General features: G+C 32.2%; 3 protein-coding genes across 4 annotated transcripts; 1 reads left to right on the top strand and 2 right to left on the bottom strand.

Annotated features, from left to right (window-relative positions):
- Positions 1 to 4,649: 4,649 nt before the first annotated feature.
- Positions 4,650 to 5,901, top strand: LOC129320222 (uncharacterized). Its single transcript, XM_054965537.1, has 3 exons — positions 4,650 to 4,673; positions 4,781 to 4,995; positions 5,397 to 5,901. The coding sequence occupies exons 2-3, from the start codon at positions 4,837 to 4,839 to the stop codon at positions 5,547 to 5,549; spliced, it is 312 nt and encodes a 103-aa protein (XP_054821512.1). The 5' UTR covers positions 4,650 to 4,673; positions 4,781 to 4,836; the 3' UTR covers positions 5,550 to 5,901.
- A 298-nt stretch (positions 5,902 to 6,199) lies between these two features.
- Positions 6,200 to 11,485, bottom strand: LOC129320220 (uncharacterized). Of its 2 annotated transcripts, none has more exons than XM_054965534.1 (4): positions 11,201 to 11,485; positions 10,818 to 11,051; positions 8,922 to 10,166; positions 6,200 to 6,824 (listed from the first exon to the last, which is right to left on the bottom strand). In XM_054965534.1, the coding sequence occupies exons 1-4, from the start codon at positions 11,452 to 11,454 to the stop codon at positions 6,215 to 6,217; spliced, it is 2,343 nt and encodes a 780-aa protein (XP_054821509.1). In that variant the 5' UTR covers positions 11,455 to 11,485; the 3' UTR covers positions 6,200 to 6,214. The 2 variants fall into 2 exon arrangements, with proteins under 2 accessions (XP_054821509.1, XP_054821510.1); XM_054965535.1 differs by having other exon boundaries at positions 6,200 to 6,821; positions 11,201 to 11,484.
- Positions 11,486 to 13,429: 1,944 nt separating this feature from the next.
- On the bottom strand, positions 13,430 to 16,139 carry LOC129319685 (glutaredoxin-C4-like). The gene is given in 5 exon segments (XM_054964775.1): positions 13,430 to 13,500; positions 13,503 to 13,508; positions 14,267 to 14,365; positions 14,973 to 15,046; positions 15,979 to 16,139. Coding segments are annotated over 5 exon segments (411 nt in total).
- Between the last annotated feature and the right edge of the window lie 3,614 nt (positions 16,140 to 19,753).

Here is a 19,753-nt window from a genome sequence, read left to right on the forward strand (position 1 = left end):
TGACTTTTCAAATATATTTCGATTATTAATCTTATTTTCTTTGTGCCTGCTGCTTTCCTGGTACTTTCTTGTGATCCCCTAGTGCCTTGTTTGGTGGGTTTCAATTCAACCTTTTTGCTTTACCCCTAACTCAATCCATCAATATCCAAGAATCAATAATTAGTAAGAAATAAAATTAATGACAATAATATATATAATACAAATAAGTTATACAAGTCTTATTTATTATATATATGTTCGGTTAAATTTCACTTGAAGTTCAAATATTTGTTTCAAAAACATATTTTGATTTTTTGTATCGAAAGTATTGTTTTACGAGAAAATGTTTCCTTATATGTGTGTGTTATATATGTTTTATTTTTAATATAAAATTAAATAATTTTATGTCAGTTATATATGTAAAGTTAAATTTCACTCAGATCAAAAGTTACATTGTTCGGTTAGTGAATTAGATAAGTATAAAATTTTCATTTGATATATTGATCCACTTTCATCAGCGTAAAAACATTTCATTTATGTTAGGATTAAAGATCCAGAAAAAATTATTTATAATTAAAGCAATGTCATATAGTTAAGACATATTTGAAATTTTGGTAATGCACTTCATTGTACATATACTGAATTAATATCCTTGACCGTGAGGTTAGATCAGTTTTAATTTTAAAACAAAACTGAAGTTTTATAGATGTTTATTATTAGATTTCTAATAAAAACATCATAATTAGATGGCATTAAATCAAACATAATGGGTGATTGTTACAAACGAAAAAGGGGTTATATAAAAATTAAGATGGGATTTTAGTTAATCATCAGACATATGTATGATATAATAATATTATTATTATTTAGTTTGAATATCAATCATTGTGTATATAACAAATTAATTGAGAGAGCTCTATTTTTTGCTCTCAATGGCCCAAGAAGATAATTTCTACTACTGGCGAGGCCTATCTTCTATTTTTCCCTCTAAAATTTTACCTCTAATCTATCCCTTTTTCATAGGAAAGAGAAATATACACACGCACACAAGCACATCAACATTGGATTTGAATCCAAAATCTCTTCTAAGAGAGGGAGGAAGTATTACTATTAAGACAACTGACTGTTAATGCCTATCCTTTGTTATTGTACATCAATCAAGACATATTTGGTTTATATGCATTTTAACTAATTCACTTTCTAAATTCTAATTAGTGAAAACATTATTAGAATTAATTAGAATTTCCAAAAAGGAAAGAAAAAAAATAGTCACATCCTACTCCTTGAAAAGTGAGGAAACAACAATTTCAACTCGTGACAATGTCTACTATGTACAAATGATACAAGTTAGTTTCTACCACCAGTTAACCTGACCAAACGCCACGAGGTTAGACAAGTATTAATCTTAATTCAATGATACAGAAACTGATTAGTTGACATTAACACAATCATAATGATGATAGTTTAGCAATAATCAATTAATGTGATCTGGCAGAGACAATAATTGAATTAGGCTGCTGTTATATATTGAGACTTATTGCATATGTTGGACCGGACTCATATATATTGGCGTTTACATAATTATATTATTTGTACAACATTGATGAGACGTTAAGTTGCTGAATATTCAACAAGAAACTGCCGAACTTGTTTATGAATATTATTACCAGTCTGAGAGGTAAAGTGTTGCTTTTAAAGTAGCAAACAATGAAAACTACATATTTATTGTTTGTTTGTTCAATGAAGAGGGGGACTGATCAGAACTGAGGATTCCTCAAGTCATGTTGGTTTATGCAGTGTTTGTATCTCCGTAGAAGAACATTTTTGTAGGGACAAAGTCTCATTGACTGGGTCACAGAGGACGTTATGTGGGCATGTTTAGATGAGGCTGGTGGAATGAGATCCTTAGAAAGCCTTTTTTACTTCATTAACTTATGAGGTGGATCATATTTTAACTTAAAATATCAAAACATTGAGTTTATAAATATTTTTCATTTATGACAAAAAAATTTACATTTTTTCTTTAAGTTATTTATTTTTTTAATATTTATCAAGAAAAGATATTGACTTGGATCTTGTCAGTGGCACAAATTCACTCACTTAATAAATATCTCATATGATATAATAACAAACAGTTATCAAAAATTTTATTTTACTTAGTAAGTACTGAATCTCAAATTTTTGAATGGGACAATATACATGAGAAATAATTGTGAGTGTTGTTTTAAATTTTTTGAGGCAAATGTATCTTAATAATATTTTTAAATACTATAGGTATTTTGATAATATTCTAGAATTTAATAATTACAATTGTGACATTTATTAAGTGAGTGAATTTAAATTATTTACAGAATCTAAATTCATAGAGTAGCTACACTATGAGCCCATATTCAGTATACAAAATTGAATTGTGAAGATCAAGTCATGTTGGCTTTTCAGAGTGTTTGTATCTTTGGAAGGAAATTTGTGCAAAGACAAGGTCTCATTATAAACTGAGTCACAAAGGATGTGGGCTAAGATTATAGTCTTTGAATGTGATCTTTCTAAATGGCCTTTTGCTTCATTCAGCTTAGGAAGGAAGTAGACTCGTGAATTTAACATCACATTACCAACAAGAGTTGGTCTGAGTGATAAGCAGTTCGGTTCCGCTTAAACAAGGTCTCGAGTTCGAGTCTTGTATATGCAAAAAATTCTTACTAGGAGACTCACCCACCATGCCAGGTGCGCGACGCGGGTCGGATCCGGATGTAGTCAAGGCAAAGCTTCGGTGAACCGGGTAGCTACCAAAAAAAAAACTTAACATCACGTTGTCACTTAAATTTTGAAATATTAAGTCTACCAATAGCAAATACATGAGGGACAATAGAATTGCTTACCAAATTGAATATTTTTTATGTAACAATCTAATTGGGAGTCAAATTCAAACATTGTCGAGCCCGGTTAATGATAGCTCTTTAAAAAGTGTCTTTTGTATTCACACAAATTTGTTTATAAAAAAAACACACAAATTTAAACTTAAGATCTTATATTTAAGTGGTCATAGCTCCTTCCATTAGACCGATGCCTGTTAGTTAAAAAAATTGCTTTTAACCCCCTAACTTTATGTAGTTTTTTTTTTTTTTAAATTTTTGGCCCCCTACGTTGCTAGAATGTAGATCCCTCTTCGAGTTTATGAATCCTTTTTACACGCAGCTTTTCTTTAATACGAAAATTTAATGTAGGACTTCTTTTCACGTTAATTCAAAATTAACTTCCCTTATTATTTACCCATCCAAAAAAAAAAAAAAAAGAAGACATAGAATGAGTCCGTTTAGTTTATAAAATTGAATTGTGAAGATAAAAGTTTCGCTTTGATCCTTGCCAATGGTCCTAGTGCTCTTACGGGTAGAGCAGGAACAATCTACAATCTACTTCTATTCTACATATTAGAAAAGAATAGCCATGCGTTGGCTTAGTTAATAAAATTCAACTGTGTTGCCATTCTTTATATACACCCCAAAAAAAAAAATTGTGTCCATCAAATAGTCTTTGATTTGGTTCTTCTTAATGGTCATCCAGTGTCACACATCTTTGTTTTTTTTTAATCAAATGTCACAAATGAAACAAGAGGCCATTGTTGAAACTTATTTATAAGCTAGCAAGCATGAGTTACATGTCAAGTATCAATATTTTCATCACTAAAAGAATAAAGTGGTCAGCATGTAAGTACTTAAAAAAAAAATGCAATAGAAGATAAAAAGTTTTATCTTTATGAAATGACTTTAGCTTGTTTATTGATAGAATAAGGTACTTGATTTCATGAAGTTGAGTAATTAATACACTTATAATCATGAGAGCTCATGTTATGGTGTTACCTTGAGCTACAACTAGTTTGGCCCATGTTGACCCAAACTATTCAGAATGTGGGCAGCTTCAATATCAATAGTAAAATAATAGGTGTGGATTGGTGGGGTTTGCTTAGATTGTTGGCCACATCCCTTTGAAGATAAGGTGCCTGTATCATGACGAACAAGGAGAAATAGGTACAATAAATTAACCGCTTTGTTTGTGTGACTCTCAGTTTTTGATTTAGACTTGATTGACACATTAACTTTAATGGATGATAATAAAATATCTTTCAAAACTTCGAGCTAGAATGAAAAGTATTAAACTTCACATAGTAGACCATCGCTTTTGTGGGAGTAGATATACCAGACATCATAATAAAACTAGAATGAATTCAATTGACACCTAAAACATTTGGGATAAAGAAAGCAGCTGAAGAACAGGTTTCTTTGGATGCCAAATACTAGCATGATTTTCTACAGAATGAAGAGCAGCAATAAAACTAAGGTACAAGGAGATGTGTGGCATAGTTAAAAGGATAAAAGATTCCAAGGTATGACCCTTGATTTAATATTAGCCATCAAGAAGTGTCCTCAAATGACTATAACATACCTAGAGAGGGTATGAGATCGCAGCAATAGCAGCCAGAGGATGAGGGATCAGAACCTGGTCCTTATTGTCCAAGACAAAACATGGGTTGATGATGACTGGTTTTGTTTGGCATGAGACATACACGTGATCCAAAAATTTCTAGTTTACCTGCTCCTGTAACATAAAAAAGAATCTACCTTTCACTATTAACTATTAGTGAGAGAAAGGGAGGGGGTAGAGGTTAGTCCCACATATGCAGCAGAACCGAGGGCATGTAGGTTGAAACATGTTTCCCCAGTTCCTTAATCAATAATTGCTATCGCTCTCCCCCCCCCCCCAATCACTTGTTTCTGACAGGAGCTCCTGTGATTTTCTATATATACAGCTGAAGTGATCAAACAACTTCGGATTTTAAGGGTATCAAACCTCCAGATTGACAATATGATGAACTCTTCCAACTTCTTCCTGTGTTGTCTCGTCACAGTGGCTCTATATTTCACCTTCCATCACACAGGCCCCTCTCTAGATGTCATGCCAAAACCAGGGCGAAAGTTGAGCATGTCAATCCCTCTCGTCCAGCATGAAGATCACAAAATCAAGGTACATATTTTCCCCAGTTAATCATCCTACAGAATAGAGTCAATTGCAAGGCAAGATCAGACTAAGTATGATGCGGCATATTCTTAGAACGCATGATCCAATACTTATTTCCTTTCTTCACCATTTGCTACAACCATAAATCTGTCAAGGAAAGGTAAGATCATAAGTGTCCTTTTGTGATCAGATCATAGTCCACCAAACAGAGTCAGTAGCGGCAAGATAAGATCAGAACTATGATAGAATGATACAAAACATTCTAGAAGGCATATTCCAATTCTTCGTTTGTTCCCTTTCCCCTAAGCTGCTACTCATACCTGTCTGAGCACCGCCTCTGCTGTTTCCTACCGTTTAGATTATGATCTCTCCACTAATTCCTTTAATTTGGGGGGCATTAAATGCAGGTGGCAGATGAGGCAATGGAAAGTTCCTCTGCTGAGGATGATCCCATGGCACTACAGTATACAAGCAACAGTAGCAATCCTCATGATCTAGTCTACCACATAGATTACCATGGAGTAACAACTCATCCAACTCCTAAACATCCCAGACCATAGGTTGCAGCTTTAATTTTCATGGGAAAGAGATTTACGCAATCGTCTATCACTTCTATGATAATTTTAATCTACATATGAATGCAATGTATTTCGTGGGGTAGAAAAGAAAGTTTTGTTCCATGGCTTATCCCATTTGCACAACAAAGCGATATATAGAATACCTTGTAGCCCTTAGCTTACAGAACAATCAAAGTGGACGAGTTGGCTGACCAAGCAACTATGAATGTCAGACATATTTCACCAGGCAACTAAGATATGACATTTTCTGGCTCAACCAGTAGAAATTGAAGAACTTAAAAACGTTAGAATTGAATAAATTACACAAAATCCCATAAATTTTCCTGAAATTACGTATATCTCCTCACAATTTCAAAACATACATACGTCTCCTAAAACTTGAAGTTATATTATATCTTAATCCACTTTTAAATTTATTTTTTTTTAAACTAAAATACCCTCTGTTAACCTGAATCATCTAGTTTTTTTTAATTTAATATACAAAAACAAAAAGGACTCTTGTTTCTATTTGTGCATATTCACACACACGCACACACGCACATTTGTATGTTTAGGCTAATGAATGATATATTAGGGAAAATTTTTAAACTTGGAATATATGAAGTCTATAATTTCAACAAAACTGAAGGAGGTCTTTGTAATTTACTTTAGCATTTATCATGTAGTGAAATCATTCCATTGCTATATTGCTTTCTAGCCTTCCTATATTTCTGAAGCAACATCACATAACCAGCTATTATATTCTCATATACTACATCACTACAAAACCTGGACTTGACTCCTAGAAAAGCAGCTTCTACTTCATCCTGGTACTGAGCACATAAAGACAGCAAGTCTTCAAACACAGAAGATTGATTTACATCATATCTTCTGGAAGACTCTCTTTTTGGATGGAGAAACCAAAGCCATCTGATTCGTTGAAAAGGATCTTCATTTTTCTTAATTGCAACCTCTAAGCTGCTCAGCACTTCCAAGAACCTAGATTCAGTATGAATTTTATCAATTACATGGCAAAAAATGTTTTTCTGATTATGAGCAAGCCAATTACAAACATGTGGTGGCAAAGAATCTTCTGCAGCGAAGCACGCCTTCCGAAAGGTAGGATCAGAATTGCCAATGATCTTGATGGCAAAGTGTAATAAACTCACAGAAACCAGATCAAGCTTTTGAGACCAAGGTATAGAGCCACCATAATAAGGTCTCTCCTGGTTTTCACTCCAGCAATGAAGTGCAAAATGAGCAACTCCTTCCCATCTGCTGGACAGAATACATAAATTATTAGTGATGCCAAAAGATATTTTAGTCATTGCAGGTGTAAAAAATATTAAAAAATGACTTCCATATTTTGAACTGCAAGCACTATCTTTGAATCTTTCATTTACAGGGATAACAGTTGCTCTGCTAGCACAAAATATCAGTATATATGCCAAGCCATTAGAGTGCTCAAACTCTTCAATTCTCTCTCTCTCTCTCTCTCTCTCTCATGAACTCCATTGGAAGCAAAATCAAAAAATGGAGAAAGAGGAGAAAATGCAAAAAACTGTTACAAAAGAAAACATGTGTTTCAGATATCAAGGACCAAAGCCAAGTCCAAATAACTTGTGACCAAGTCATCCCACAGATCCAAAAGGAAAAAAAAAAAAAAAAGAATAAAATAGATCATTCATCAAGTGACAGGGAGAGTTAATGATTAGATAGCCTTTCCAAATAAAAATAAATAAATAAATATATAAATATATATATATAAACGAACTATAACATGACCCACATTAACCGAGCATAATAAAACCCACTTTTTATGTGACAAAACACTCTTTCTGGAGTTCAAATCTTCCCGCTTCTTCAATTGATAGCACAATCAAAGATTGATAATTTAGTACTCTTCCTCATAAGATGGATTATAATTGACATAGGCATCATTTTCAAAATGATAGCATAAATGCTGGTCCATGAATCAGCTTTCCAGAGACACAAAGTCTGAGTGCGTGTCCCATCTTCTTGTGGACACTAATGTCTAAATTTAATGATTGATTTAGTGTGGGTCAGCTCACATGCATTGTTTCAGTTCCCTGCTTCAAGAAAACCATCAATCATTATATTATACTTTATTTTATTATCTTTTCTGGTCAACAAAGAGCACTACACTATACTTCCTCCATCCCGAATTATAAGCAAATTTTAAGCATGGTCTCTTGGTCTTTAAGCAAAAACCACCCAATTTCAGATGCAATTAAGAGATGTTTCCAAATTTGCCCCTCATTAAATGACCATCATTAAGATAAGAACAAAGTTGAACATAATAACATGGGCATTTAAGTCAAAAAAAAAAATATGACACATAATTATGAAGATTAACTAACTTTATTAGGAATTGTGAAACAGTCAAGATTTGCTTATAATTAGGGACGAAGGGAATACATCACAAACATGAGTTATAGAAAGAGTAAAGGGGAAAAAAATTATGCTTGCATGACAGGAGAGTTCATAGACAAATAAACATTCAAATTATTGGTTTGCATTCCTTGAAATCATGAAATACTGAGAATTAGTCCAAGGCACTTATAGAATATCAGTATTTTACTAAGCTTTTAGAGGTGAAAAGATGATGATGTCCTACAAAAATTTATGATGTTACAACAAACCAAACTCTGTGGCAGTATTAGTGGTTCAATCAGTGAGCTACACCACGTGATCATCAACCATTCAAACTTCTTATGGTTCTTCTTGACGGACCAAAGAAGCATACTGCTTATTTTAATTAGTCAAAGCTGGACTTGCTTTGGCGGAATGGGGAAAAGGACATCACCATTAACATGACAGTACTGATTTGATTGGGGAATATTAGGATCAAGCATGCTTGCCAACAGTAGAGGATCGGCATGATTGTGAAGATTATTATTTCGTTGGAACAAAATTTACAATTTACCATAGGGGAAAAGGTAGACAGAAAATGATATTGGACATATTTTCAAGAAGTAAATGTGAAATCATAATCCCTCGCCAACCTAGATCCTCAGCTTGTGAATGCAAATATTGCATGAGAGATTAAGAGAAAAGAGATGATGGTGTAAAGGTGGTATAAAATTATGTACATTCCTACAGGAACATGGGAGAGAAAGCTCACCCAAAATTGAGTTTACCACACAACACAGGACACCATTCAATCAATCATTGCATCAAAAGAAGAATGAACACCGTAAAAATCACAATCTTCACCCTTAAAAAAAAAAACAAGAAAAGAGGAGAACAAAGGAGGAAAATGAAATCAAATAAAGGGCCATGAGCCCATGACAAGTTTTACAACTCCTTGACAATAAGAGATTAATGGGAACCTTCATGTTAAACTATACTTACTCAAATGGTGGTTCAACCTCAACACTAAGGGTAAGGTGTAATGAAAACCCAGAAGAAACGTCATCAGGGCCGGATTTAGTATATGCTTCATGAGGAAAACCTCTGGGAATATATAACACATCACCCTCCCTGAGCAAGAACTCCTTTTTACCAGCCATTGTACAGTTAACATCATAACCACGTAGATCATCATACAAACGAGGTAACAGCTGACTAGGTTGAGAAAATACTGTCCACTGCTTGGAGCCAAAAATCTGGCATACAAACACACAGTGATCATCGAAGTGACATGCCAAACCCTGAGAATTAGGTGGTGTCAAGTACAAATTGGCACCTGCAGATGGTTGACCAAACATAACTGCTAATTTATCAGTAATAGCAGCAATGCTTCGATAGCGAAACTCTAAACCACGCAGTGCAACTGTATATCCTTCTTTATATGCTTGTCCACACTTCAAGACGTCATCTTTAGTGAAATAGTGAGGTTCTCTAGTGCAGCCTGAATTAAAGTGCTGAAAGTAATGCATCTCTTTTCTTGAGTGCCTCTCTGTCTTTACAACTCGAATATCCTGATGGTAAGCTATAGGAAAACCCAATTTATCATTCACCTCACTCAAAAAATTGAGGACATCATGTTCATCTGAGGCAATTGGAAAACAAGATACTAGACCCTGAAGAATTGATGACAGAAGAGAAGGAACATTCCCTGTACAGCCAAGAGATTGGATAAATGGACTAAGAATATCATTCACATTTAGATTGTTTGATGCCTTTTTCAGAAGAAAGGGTGAGAATTCCCAGTGGTTCAAAATAAAATCTTCAAAACTAGAATCCGTTGTACCAAATAGACTTCCTTTAAGCACTTCAAATGGTAAAGCCGTAGTCAATAAGCAAGAATTAATGGAAATCCTAAATATAGCTTCTGCAAGGTTATTAACTCCAATATTGCTCTTACAATAATGTCCATCTTCATTAACTTCTATAGCACCTTTGACAGCCATTTGATGACTTACTTTTGCCCAGAGCTCTTTCAGAAGGGTTAAGAATGCTTCAGAAACGCTCGCAGGGATATTCTGTAGCTGCTCAGCATCGCATGAATTAATGAGAATAATAGTCGCACTAAGAAATGCCATCAAATGTTCATGATGTTCTCCCATCCCTATCTTGAGACAGTGGAGACTTCCATTGCCCTCAGACCACAAAGAAACAGAATTTGAAAGAATTGGAATCTGAATAAATGTGCACCTAAAGAGCGCCACTTGTTTAGTTATTTAAATAAATGCCTTTAATACTTCAACATTTGACCCAAAAAAAAAAAAATGTTGCAGCCATCCGGAATGGAAATTGTTTGTGCCTCACATGTTTTTTCTGACATAACCATGATGGAAAATTTACAAAATTATTCAAATGAAAGGAACAAAGGTTCTCTCATAGCACATGGCTAATTGTGTTTCAAGTATAAAGTATATAAGAGCATACAAAAATTAGTTTTTGGATCACATTTCAAGAAAAAGATTCAAGTAATTTGATCATTCAAAAACAAATCAAATTCATGCGATTGAAATGTGTAATCAGAAATCAGCTGAAATAACAGACAGGGTTATTCATTCAATTTGATTAAAAAAAAAATGCCACGGAACTTCAGGCCTGCAGTACACAAATTGCCAGATTAGCAAGTCTATGCATTTGTACACAGATATTAAAAAATTAACTATGCATCTGTACACAGATTTTAAAATATTAAGTCCCCTTCCAGTCCCCAACAACCACACAAACAGAAAACCCGGCGAAGGGCTGATTGCTAATTGAAGCTAAACCACAGCCAGTGGCCCAGTGTCACGTATTTGAACGAAGGAAAATAACCATTAAAAAAATGTCATAATTGTTAACGCTTACATTAGTTTTTCCAAGGCAGAAAATTTCAGCAGCTGCTGTTGCCCAAAAGTGGTAGTAGACAAGTCCAAGACAGCATTGCAGGCAGATGACATAACCTTTCTCTTCGAACTCGTCAACAGTGAGATTAAACCCTTCAAAGTTTCACAATCAGAAGCAATTTCATTGTTCACAACAAAAGAAGCAAGCGAAGCAGCGCCCACAATTTCTGCGCCACAGCACGCAATTCCAGGACATCTGCAAAGTGCAAACCAAAAAGTAAAGACCCAAACAAGCAAAAAAAAAAAAGAATGAAAGAAAGAAAGAAAGAACGAGTCAACCCAGTCTGGCGCAGTTATTTCAAACCACCAAAGCACAAATTCAACAGAGAGGAATACGTAGCTTACTCGGAGTTGAGAAGTGTTGGAAGCAATGCAAGAATGGGTCTGAAATGGATTTCGGAGAGCAGCGAAGTGAGAATTTTGCTTGTGCATTTCCTGATGAGGGAAAGAGTGTCGAGTTCGCGAGGCTGAGAGAGGGATGCGAGCAATAAAGCGAAGATGGTATTGGCGTCATCACATTGAAGTTGAAGGCTGGTTGAGGAAGACTTTGATTTCCTTTTCCTTTTACTTCGTGTTTCTGCAGCTTCATGCTTCTCCATTGTTCTCGCAGATGTCACGGCTCAACTCTGATGCGGACGACAAATTTGCAGATTGGTGACGATCGCGGAGAATGGGCCTTAGATTGGAATTGAGGCCCAACTAAGCCCATATTTCTCTGGCCCCATAACCCAGGTTGATCGAAGTCATCGGTATATATTCATAAAAGGCCCAACTATGTCGTTGCCGTTTTAATGAATAAATTTGACCTTTGATGAAAAAAATACAATATTATATTGAAGATAGATTTTTATTATTTTTTCCATTTATTCATCAAAGAATATTTAAGGCGTGGGTATTATATTGAAAAAAATAACATGAAAATTATATTAGAACATACATTTTGTTACGTTAACAATATTTGAATCATATTAAAGAAACATGTTGGATGAGTTGAAAAGGAGAAAAATTAAGAAGAAAAAAGAAAAGGACTTCCTAAGGTTGTAAAAAATAAATCATTAATTATTTTATTTTTTATTTGTGTGCAAACATTATGATATGCAAAATGTATACCTAAAAAGTTCTTTGACAAACTATTTTTGAATGATAAGAACCAAAATTGAAAAACTTGAGTCATGAGCTAATAAAGTGAATAGTTAATGGGTAAAAATCAATCTTAGAAACCAAATAAATAAGTTCACAAATTTAAAATGTCAAAAGTTTTATTATTCTTAAAAAGCTTAAAGGACCTCAGCAAAAATTATAAAACAAACCAAAAATATAGAAAATTACAAAAAAAAAGAAAAAAACCTAAAAATTATAAACAATGACTCAAAAAATAACCTAGAATTTTTTTGTTCTTTCTGATAATTTTTAGGTCTTTTTCTTTTACTTTGCAGTTAACTAATATTTAAAATTTACTTTTATTAACAATAGAGACAATATTATACCATTTTTTAAAATTTAAAAAAATATTACACCAAAAATGAGTTTATGATCTCAAAGACTTGGACCTATAGTTTAGAGGTCAAATTGTCACTCAACATTTCTTAAAATTAATCATTAATCAATTTTAATTTGTATTTAGTTAAAATATAATTTTAATGATATACTACATAGGTTCATGATGTTATATAATAGTAGTTAATTATTATTTTTCTTTTGATACCCTTGTAGTCAATTGTCCTTCATAAATTTTATATATTTTTTATTTTAAAACAAGAGACCTGGCTATCCAAACCACATAATTAGGCAGGTCAAGCAAGGTAATGCAAACTTGTGATTGGTAATGAGTTCATCCATTTAATATATTATTTTGGTGATTTTTCTCAAGTCCAATAATTGAATTTTACATTTGCGTGTAATAGCTCCTTTTATCTCCACGTCAAAACCATTATAACTTTCACAACATTATGATGCAGCAAAAATATTTTTTTTTTGGGATGATACAAAACATAATACTTCTCCTTTCAAAAGTATAAGTACATTTAATTGAATTATACAGTTTTTAATAAGTTAGTTAATTGTGTTTAAATTATTATCCTTATTTTTGTGAAAGGTCAATTGATTTAATTGTTAAGGGTATTTTTGAAAAAAAATCATTAATTATACCTTGAGAAGCTAAAAATATTTTATATTTTTTAATATCAAACCTGAAAAAAATGTTTTAAATTTTTAGAGAATCACGTTCAAGGACCACTTAAGTAAATTATTCACAAATAATGACTAATATAAAATGCACTGTTGATAAAATGGGAAAGTGAACTTATTTTTTTGGTTAATGGAACTTGTTAATTCTTATCTGCTTTTATTTTTTTTTATTGGTTCTTAAATGTGATTCTTCTTAAATTTTTTAACAGATGGTGCAACATTTTTGCAAGAAAGAGTGGAGCATTCCTGTGATAACAGAAGAAGGAATAATGGAAAAAAAAAAATTAATGGCAACATCAAAATTTAATCTAATAATCTAGCACTAAAATAATACGGTACATAAGTTGGTATCGTGATAAATTAATAATGATCCAATTAATTCAAAGATCATGATCGACATGAACGATCAATGGGCTCAATTCCCAGAAGCCTAGCCAATTGTCCAGTCCCATAGGCACAATAGTTTCTGGAAAAAAAAAAAAGAACGGAATATAAAAACAAATGAAATTTGCCAAAAAGAAAGAAGGAGGAGGGATTTTGTACATGAATATAGACTATTATACCATTACTTTTTAGTATAAGACTTTTTGCTTAAATTATTATTTTTAAAAAATATTATTTACTGTGAAATTTTTACAGGTTTAATTGGTTTAAACCAAATTCTTTAATACAGGTAAATATAAAATAATTTTAAGCCTGATAAATAAATAAATATATATATATATATATATATAAGTCTTCATAGAAAGAAAGGGAGGGAGTAATAATTAACAAATAGGTACTCCCTTCTTGTCATATTCATAAGACACTTTTAAATATATTTTTAACTTTTTATATGAAATATGCATATTTTAATAGCACATTTTTCTCTTCAATGTTTAATGGAAGTAATAAAAAGGAAAACTTTTGATAAAAAAAATCATTGACATGCTTTATAAATAAGATTAAAAAATTTATTTTTTTATCTTATAAATAGAACATGAAAGGGTATAATAGAAGCTGTACAAAGTTTTATAGTTCTTTTTTCTAAGTGTACCAAATAGATTTTGTTGAGAGTAAAGTGGAACATATTATCTAATATATGCAATGCCATTGAAAAGAAGAGAAATATGAACTTCATTTACGTGTAACTCTCTTATTTCTCTCATGCTCTCCTATCACTTACTTCCATGGAATATATTTCATAATTTGTTTATCAGATCAAGTTAAAGAAGAGAGTATTACCATCAGAACCTCCAATATGCCTTCCATTGATGAATACCTGTGGCACGGCATGGCTCCCAACAATTTTGCCCAGTTTGCTTTGAATTTTCCATCCATCATCTGCATGACATAAAAGTGTATACCAAGCCAGAGAATGATAATTAAAAACCCATTCTTAATTTTTTTATGTTATAATCTTAATGTGGGTCACTTCCTTGAAATATCAATTTAATGACCCAAAAAGTTAGTTATATTTTTGGATTACCATCAAAACATCTTAGCAAGTGCCTTGAATTTGAGTTCTCCAGGGAGTATTTAACTATTTTGCATATATCTAGAAAATTAGTTTATGTCCTTAAAATAATTTCATCATCTTTTAAAAAAAACATCAATTAAACATTCATCTCTCTCTTAATCTCCCCCCCCCCCAAATCCATAAATTTGTTAATACTCCAACATTCCAATGGAAATTTTTTTAAAAAAATATTAATTATTCCTTTGATTCTGCAAAGTGCCCTATAGATAAAAAGGAGAAGTTTTCTAAACAATGCTTTATAAAAAAGAATAAAGGAAATACTATTCGCAACTTATGAATAACGCAACTCATTTCTTGGATTTTGTGCAAATATATTAAATGTTAGTAATATGTTTTAGTACCATGTTAAAACGAATCAAGAGCAAGTTAAAGTTATTAACATGTGTGTGTGCGTGTGTGAATACTGAATACCTCTTTCATCAAGCTCAACAATATATGGTGTTTGCTTCAACTGTTTGAAAACAGCTTTTGCTCTCCTGCAATACCTGAATTTACCATCAACAAATTAGAAATACCTAATAAGGAGCAAAAACTGTTTTGTGCGTGGATGTAAAGCAATAAGACAATTGGCATTCCAATATGTTTAAATTGAAATATTCTTTTGTATGTATAGTATATGCATATGCTGTCTGTTTAATGATTTGTTTACAAAGTTTTACTAGTTAGTTGCTTTTGCAACTTTTTTGTTTTGATTTATGGTGTCCAACTTTCATCATGGATCTCATATTCTATATCAAGCATGGCAAAAAGATCAATTTATAGGATCTCAACCTACAAAATGAATCTTTATTATCCAAATCATTATCATGACTAAGTCTGAATGATAATTACTTATCTATCATTATATCATCTGCACTATTTAACATGCCCAAAATGTGAAAGTTTGAGTGAAGGTACAAGTGAAACAATGTACTTTATTCTATAACAAATAACAAGACGTAATAGCAATTATCTAATTAAAATTTTAAAAAGAAATTTCTATAGATTTTGCTAGCTACGAGATGATATTTTGCTAATTAAGGGTGAGTTTGATATTACAATGAGAAGCCCATGAAACCATGTTTGTCAAGCCAAGGCACACCAAAACGTGGACGATGTAAACAGTAATGACATCTAATATTTAAAGAACTAAACATTAGGATTTTAATTAGAAATCTTGAGTTCAACCTTCAATTGCTTATGTTAAAGACCTAAAATGTCAAAACTCATGCAAATTAATTATAAACCTAAAACCTATTAAAGAGATTCATCCAACCAATTCAATTGAACGTAGGAATTGAAGTTTTTATACGTATCTAACATAAATCACGTTATAATAACAGACTATTATTATAAATTAAGTTTTGCAACTGCTAACCCAAGCGTGCACTAAATCCATGCACCGAATTAGTGTGAGTTGGACAGAGAGAACGCATACGGGCAATAGGATTTGGAGAAGATGACGATGTTGTGGGAAGAGATGGTATTGAGGACGAAGCCAGCATCAGATTCAGAATAAGTGTGAGCCAAATACATTGAAGTTGCCACTACCATCATCACCAGCATCGCTGTTGCTATCATTCTCGCTGTTTCAGCCATGGATGTTTATAAGAGCAACGCAAACAGATTCTCTCCTTTTCACTGTGTTACAAACATACTCACCTGATGATGCAGACTTGAGATTATATATACAGTGAGTATGGAAAGTTAAATGATTTATTATTCGTCATAAGAGTTTATCTTTGCTTGAAAATCGGATGAATCTTATCCATTTAATTGGTTATATCCTCGCTTGATTATTATACGTAGAATATAAATAAACGGGCAATATACTTGTTAGTAATTATTATTATTAATATAAATAAGAAGATTTACATTTAAATTTTAATCGGTTTGAGTTTTGTTTGGATAAAATTGGATTCAGGATTTTTTTATACTTTATAATTTATATTTTAAATAATTCCTTCTTTATACAATAAATAAATTATTTTCTCTCAGGCGATAATTGATAAAGGATTAAGGTTCAAGGATAGAGTGCCATATGGTATAAGTTACACATTCAATTTTGTATGAGGATATATATATATATATATATATATTTTGCACTTTTATTAAGATGGTATATTTAGAAGATGTTTATTCAACTAGATCAACCAAAGACAGTTTCGACTTAATCAAATCATAAAAAATGGATAACGACCCCATGTACGAGCTTAGTTATTTTGCTGATTTAAAATTCTCAACATTTATTTATATACTTTAAACGGTAATCGGCCATCGGATAATTGTAATTAATATAATCTAGTAGATAATTAATTTAGCAGATTTGGTTTTGAAGCCGCACAATCTTCTGAAAGACTGGAACAGTATATAATAATAATAAAAAAAAACCAATGCAAGATAGTAAATATTTTTTTGTCATATAAAATATATATTGTCGGTGATTTGTGAATAAATAATAAACAATAATATAATAACGTTGCGTTTCCCTCCATTTCAAATCTCGTCCGCGCCTTTTTCTTTTTCAATATAATAATATTATCATTATTAAAATTGATGGCAGCACGTGGGGAGAGAGAAGACCGACTCTACACCAACGTCTTCTTTTTTGATCGACTCTACCTGCGTCTAATATCCAAAAGGCGATACCTAGTTTCATTTTAGTGGTCTTCTCTCCTCTTCTTTTTGCCGCCGCCGTGAGGGTTGCGAGATCCACGATCACCGTAACCGCCAACGCTGCCGTATTCTCCACCTCTGTTCCTGTAGTATCCACCCTCGCGGCGTCTACCGCCGTTTCCGTATCCGCCTCACGGCTATTTATCCACTCCCACCGCCGCAGCCGCCTCCGCCGCCTCTTCCAGGAGACTGAGCTTCGTTCACTGTAACGTTCCGGCCATCAAGGATCTGACCGTTCATGCCATCGATTGCATCCCTCATGGACTACTCCGAGGGCAACGTCTCGAATCATAGCCATCTTGACCTTCCGGTCTCGCAATCGTTGATAACCTTCGATTCGATAATGTCGCCAAAAGGAGCAAAGGCCTTGCCGAAGGTATACTGTCACTTATTATTATTTGTTTTTTCTCATACCATTTTCCTTAATCTAGAAATTCTAATCATGTTTCTCGTTTTATTACAGAATTAGGCCATAAGTTTTGGTGAAAACAAGAAGACGGCAGCAAAAGATGGCGGTAGCGACATCGAGGCCAGACATTGCGAGGCTTCTCCTATCTGATCAAAGGTCATTTTCGTTTATCGCTCACAGAACTCATAACTAATATATTATTTCTCAAATTTCTGCTGATATTCTTTTCTTATAAAGTTTAAATGCGCATTCGGAGCGTCACCTTGTTAATGATTTTTGCTGCATGATTCAGAATCTTTGTGAATATAATGTAATTTGCTCTTATTTTCCCAGTGATCTAACATTTTATTATACATTGGTTGGAAAGGATGGTTGCTCTGTTGATTGTTGGCTGTGTGGCTTTATCATATTTTTAATACTTTGTGTGTTACGGAACCAATACGTCATGACTTATGGTCAGTGTCATGTGTTGTATTATTATTCACTACTTATGTCAGTCATATTTCCGTGTTGTATTGTTGTTCATTACTTAAGAAAATATATTTTTGATGTGGCTGGAAAATATCATACACACTCACCATATATAAATCATTACATTCTTTCTCTTTTTTTAAATGTGCATTTTGTTGAATTTTTCCTTACTTTTTCAAGTTTTTTTTAATGTAAACATATTTTTTAAATCTTTGCACTTTCTATTATTTATCTATATATATATATATATTTTTGTTTAAAGTTCAACCTTTTTTTATTTAGCTAAAATATGTCTTTCAAAAGTGCCTTTCGTTCATTTATTTAGTATATTTTAAAGGTTTTTTATTTATCTAAGCACAACTTTCTAATGTTTGCGCATTTTATTATTTAGCTATATTTTAAATTTAGGTTTTTTTTAGTTAGCTGACATATGTCTTCCAACAGTGCTAAATGTTTTTTTTATTGTTCTTTATATCTTTTTCAATTTTTAAATAAAAATAATCATTTATCAATAATGTTAATCGTATTTTCATAAAAATGTACCATGTCATCAAACATTTTTAGTATTTTTAAGAAAATAAATTTCTAATGTTGAGCTTGTGGAAAACACCATACATACATCACATACTTTTTTTTTTTAGATGTGCTTTTTTTAGTTTTCTTTTATATTTTACAGTTTTTTTTTCCAAATATAAACACATCTTTTAAATCTTTGCATTTCTTATTATATATCTATTTGTTTTAAACTTGACTTTTTATTTAGCTGAAATATGTCTTTAAAAGGTGCTATAATCCTTTATAATTTTCTTGACATCTTTCTTAATTTCTAAGTAAAAGTCTTCATTTTTCAAAAATGTGAATCATATATTCATAAAAATTGTAATATTTGATCTAACAATTATAGTATTTTCTTTAAAGAATATATATGTTTGATGTGGTACCTGAGGAAACTACCATGAGTGCACACCTCCCAGAACTGCTTTCATTCTTTCTCTTTTTATCCTCGTGCTTCTTGTTCATTATTTCATACATTTTAAAGCTGTTTTCTTTTAAATATAAGCACAATTTTTTAATCTTTGCACTACCTATTATTTATTTATATTTTAAATTTAAATTTAAGTTTTATTATTTTATTTATCATAAATATGTCTTTAAAAAGTGGTTGGCGTTTTTTATTTTTCTTGATATCTTTCTCAATTTTTGAATGACGTTAATCATATTTTCATTAAAAATGTATTATACTATCACACATTTGTAGTATTTTCTTAAAGAAAATATATTTCTCATGTGGAACTTTAGGAAAACACTACACGTACTCACCATATATAATTCATTGCACTTTTTCACTCTCTCTTTTTTCAATGTGCTTTTTGTTGAATTTTTGCTTACATTTTAAAAACTTTGCACTTCCTATTATTTATTTATTTAGTTTTTGTTCAAACCTGACTTTTTTATTTAGCTGAAACATATTTTCCAAAAGTGCTTAATTTTTTAATTTTCTTCATATCTATAACTCCGCCTATGTTTATAGCCGGTCCCAAGCCCGGGTAAAGGAGGAGGGTTGTGTTAGGCCATCAACAGCCAATGTAAAAATTTGTTGAATCTATCATGAACATGGACAATAGACGTTATAATGTTAATGCTAGGTCGTTGCCCG

The sequence above is a fragment of the Prosopis cineraria genome, unplaced genomic scaffold, assembly GCF_029017545.1.
Source record: "Prosopis cineraria cultivar Desert tree isolate PC_DT_omini unplaced genomic scaffold, ASM2901754v1 PC9, whole genome shotgun sequence".
Classification (NCBI taxonomy): Eukaryota; Viridiplantae; Streptophyta; class Magnoliopsida; order Fabales; family Fabaceae; genus Prosopis; species Prosopis cineraria.

Coding starts and splice junctions, on each gene's coding strand:
- LOC129320222 (XM_054965537.1), top strand. CDS start 4,837: ATGATGAACTCTTCCAACTTCTTCCTGTGTTGTCTCGTCACAGTGGCT. Junction 4,996..5,396: donor ATGAAGATCACAAAATCAAG/GTACATATTTTC, acceptor CATTAAATGCAG/GTGGCAGATGAGGCAATGGA.
- LOC129320220 (XM_054965534.1), bottom strand. CDS start 11,454: ATGGAGAAGCATGAAGCTGCAGAAACACGAAGTAAAAGGAAAAGGAAA. Junction 11,052..11,200: donor CCAACACTTCTCAACTCCGA/GTAAGCTACGTA, acceptor TGCACTTTGCAG/ATGTCCTGGAATTGCGTGCT. Junction 6,825..8,921: donor GAGGTTGAACCACCATTTGA/GTAAGTATAGTT, acceptor TATTCTGTCCAG/CAGATGGGAAGGAGTTGCTC.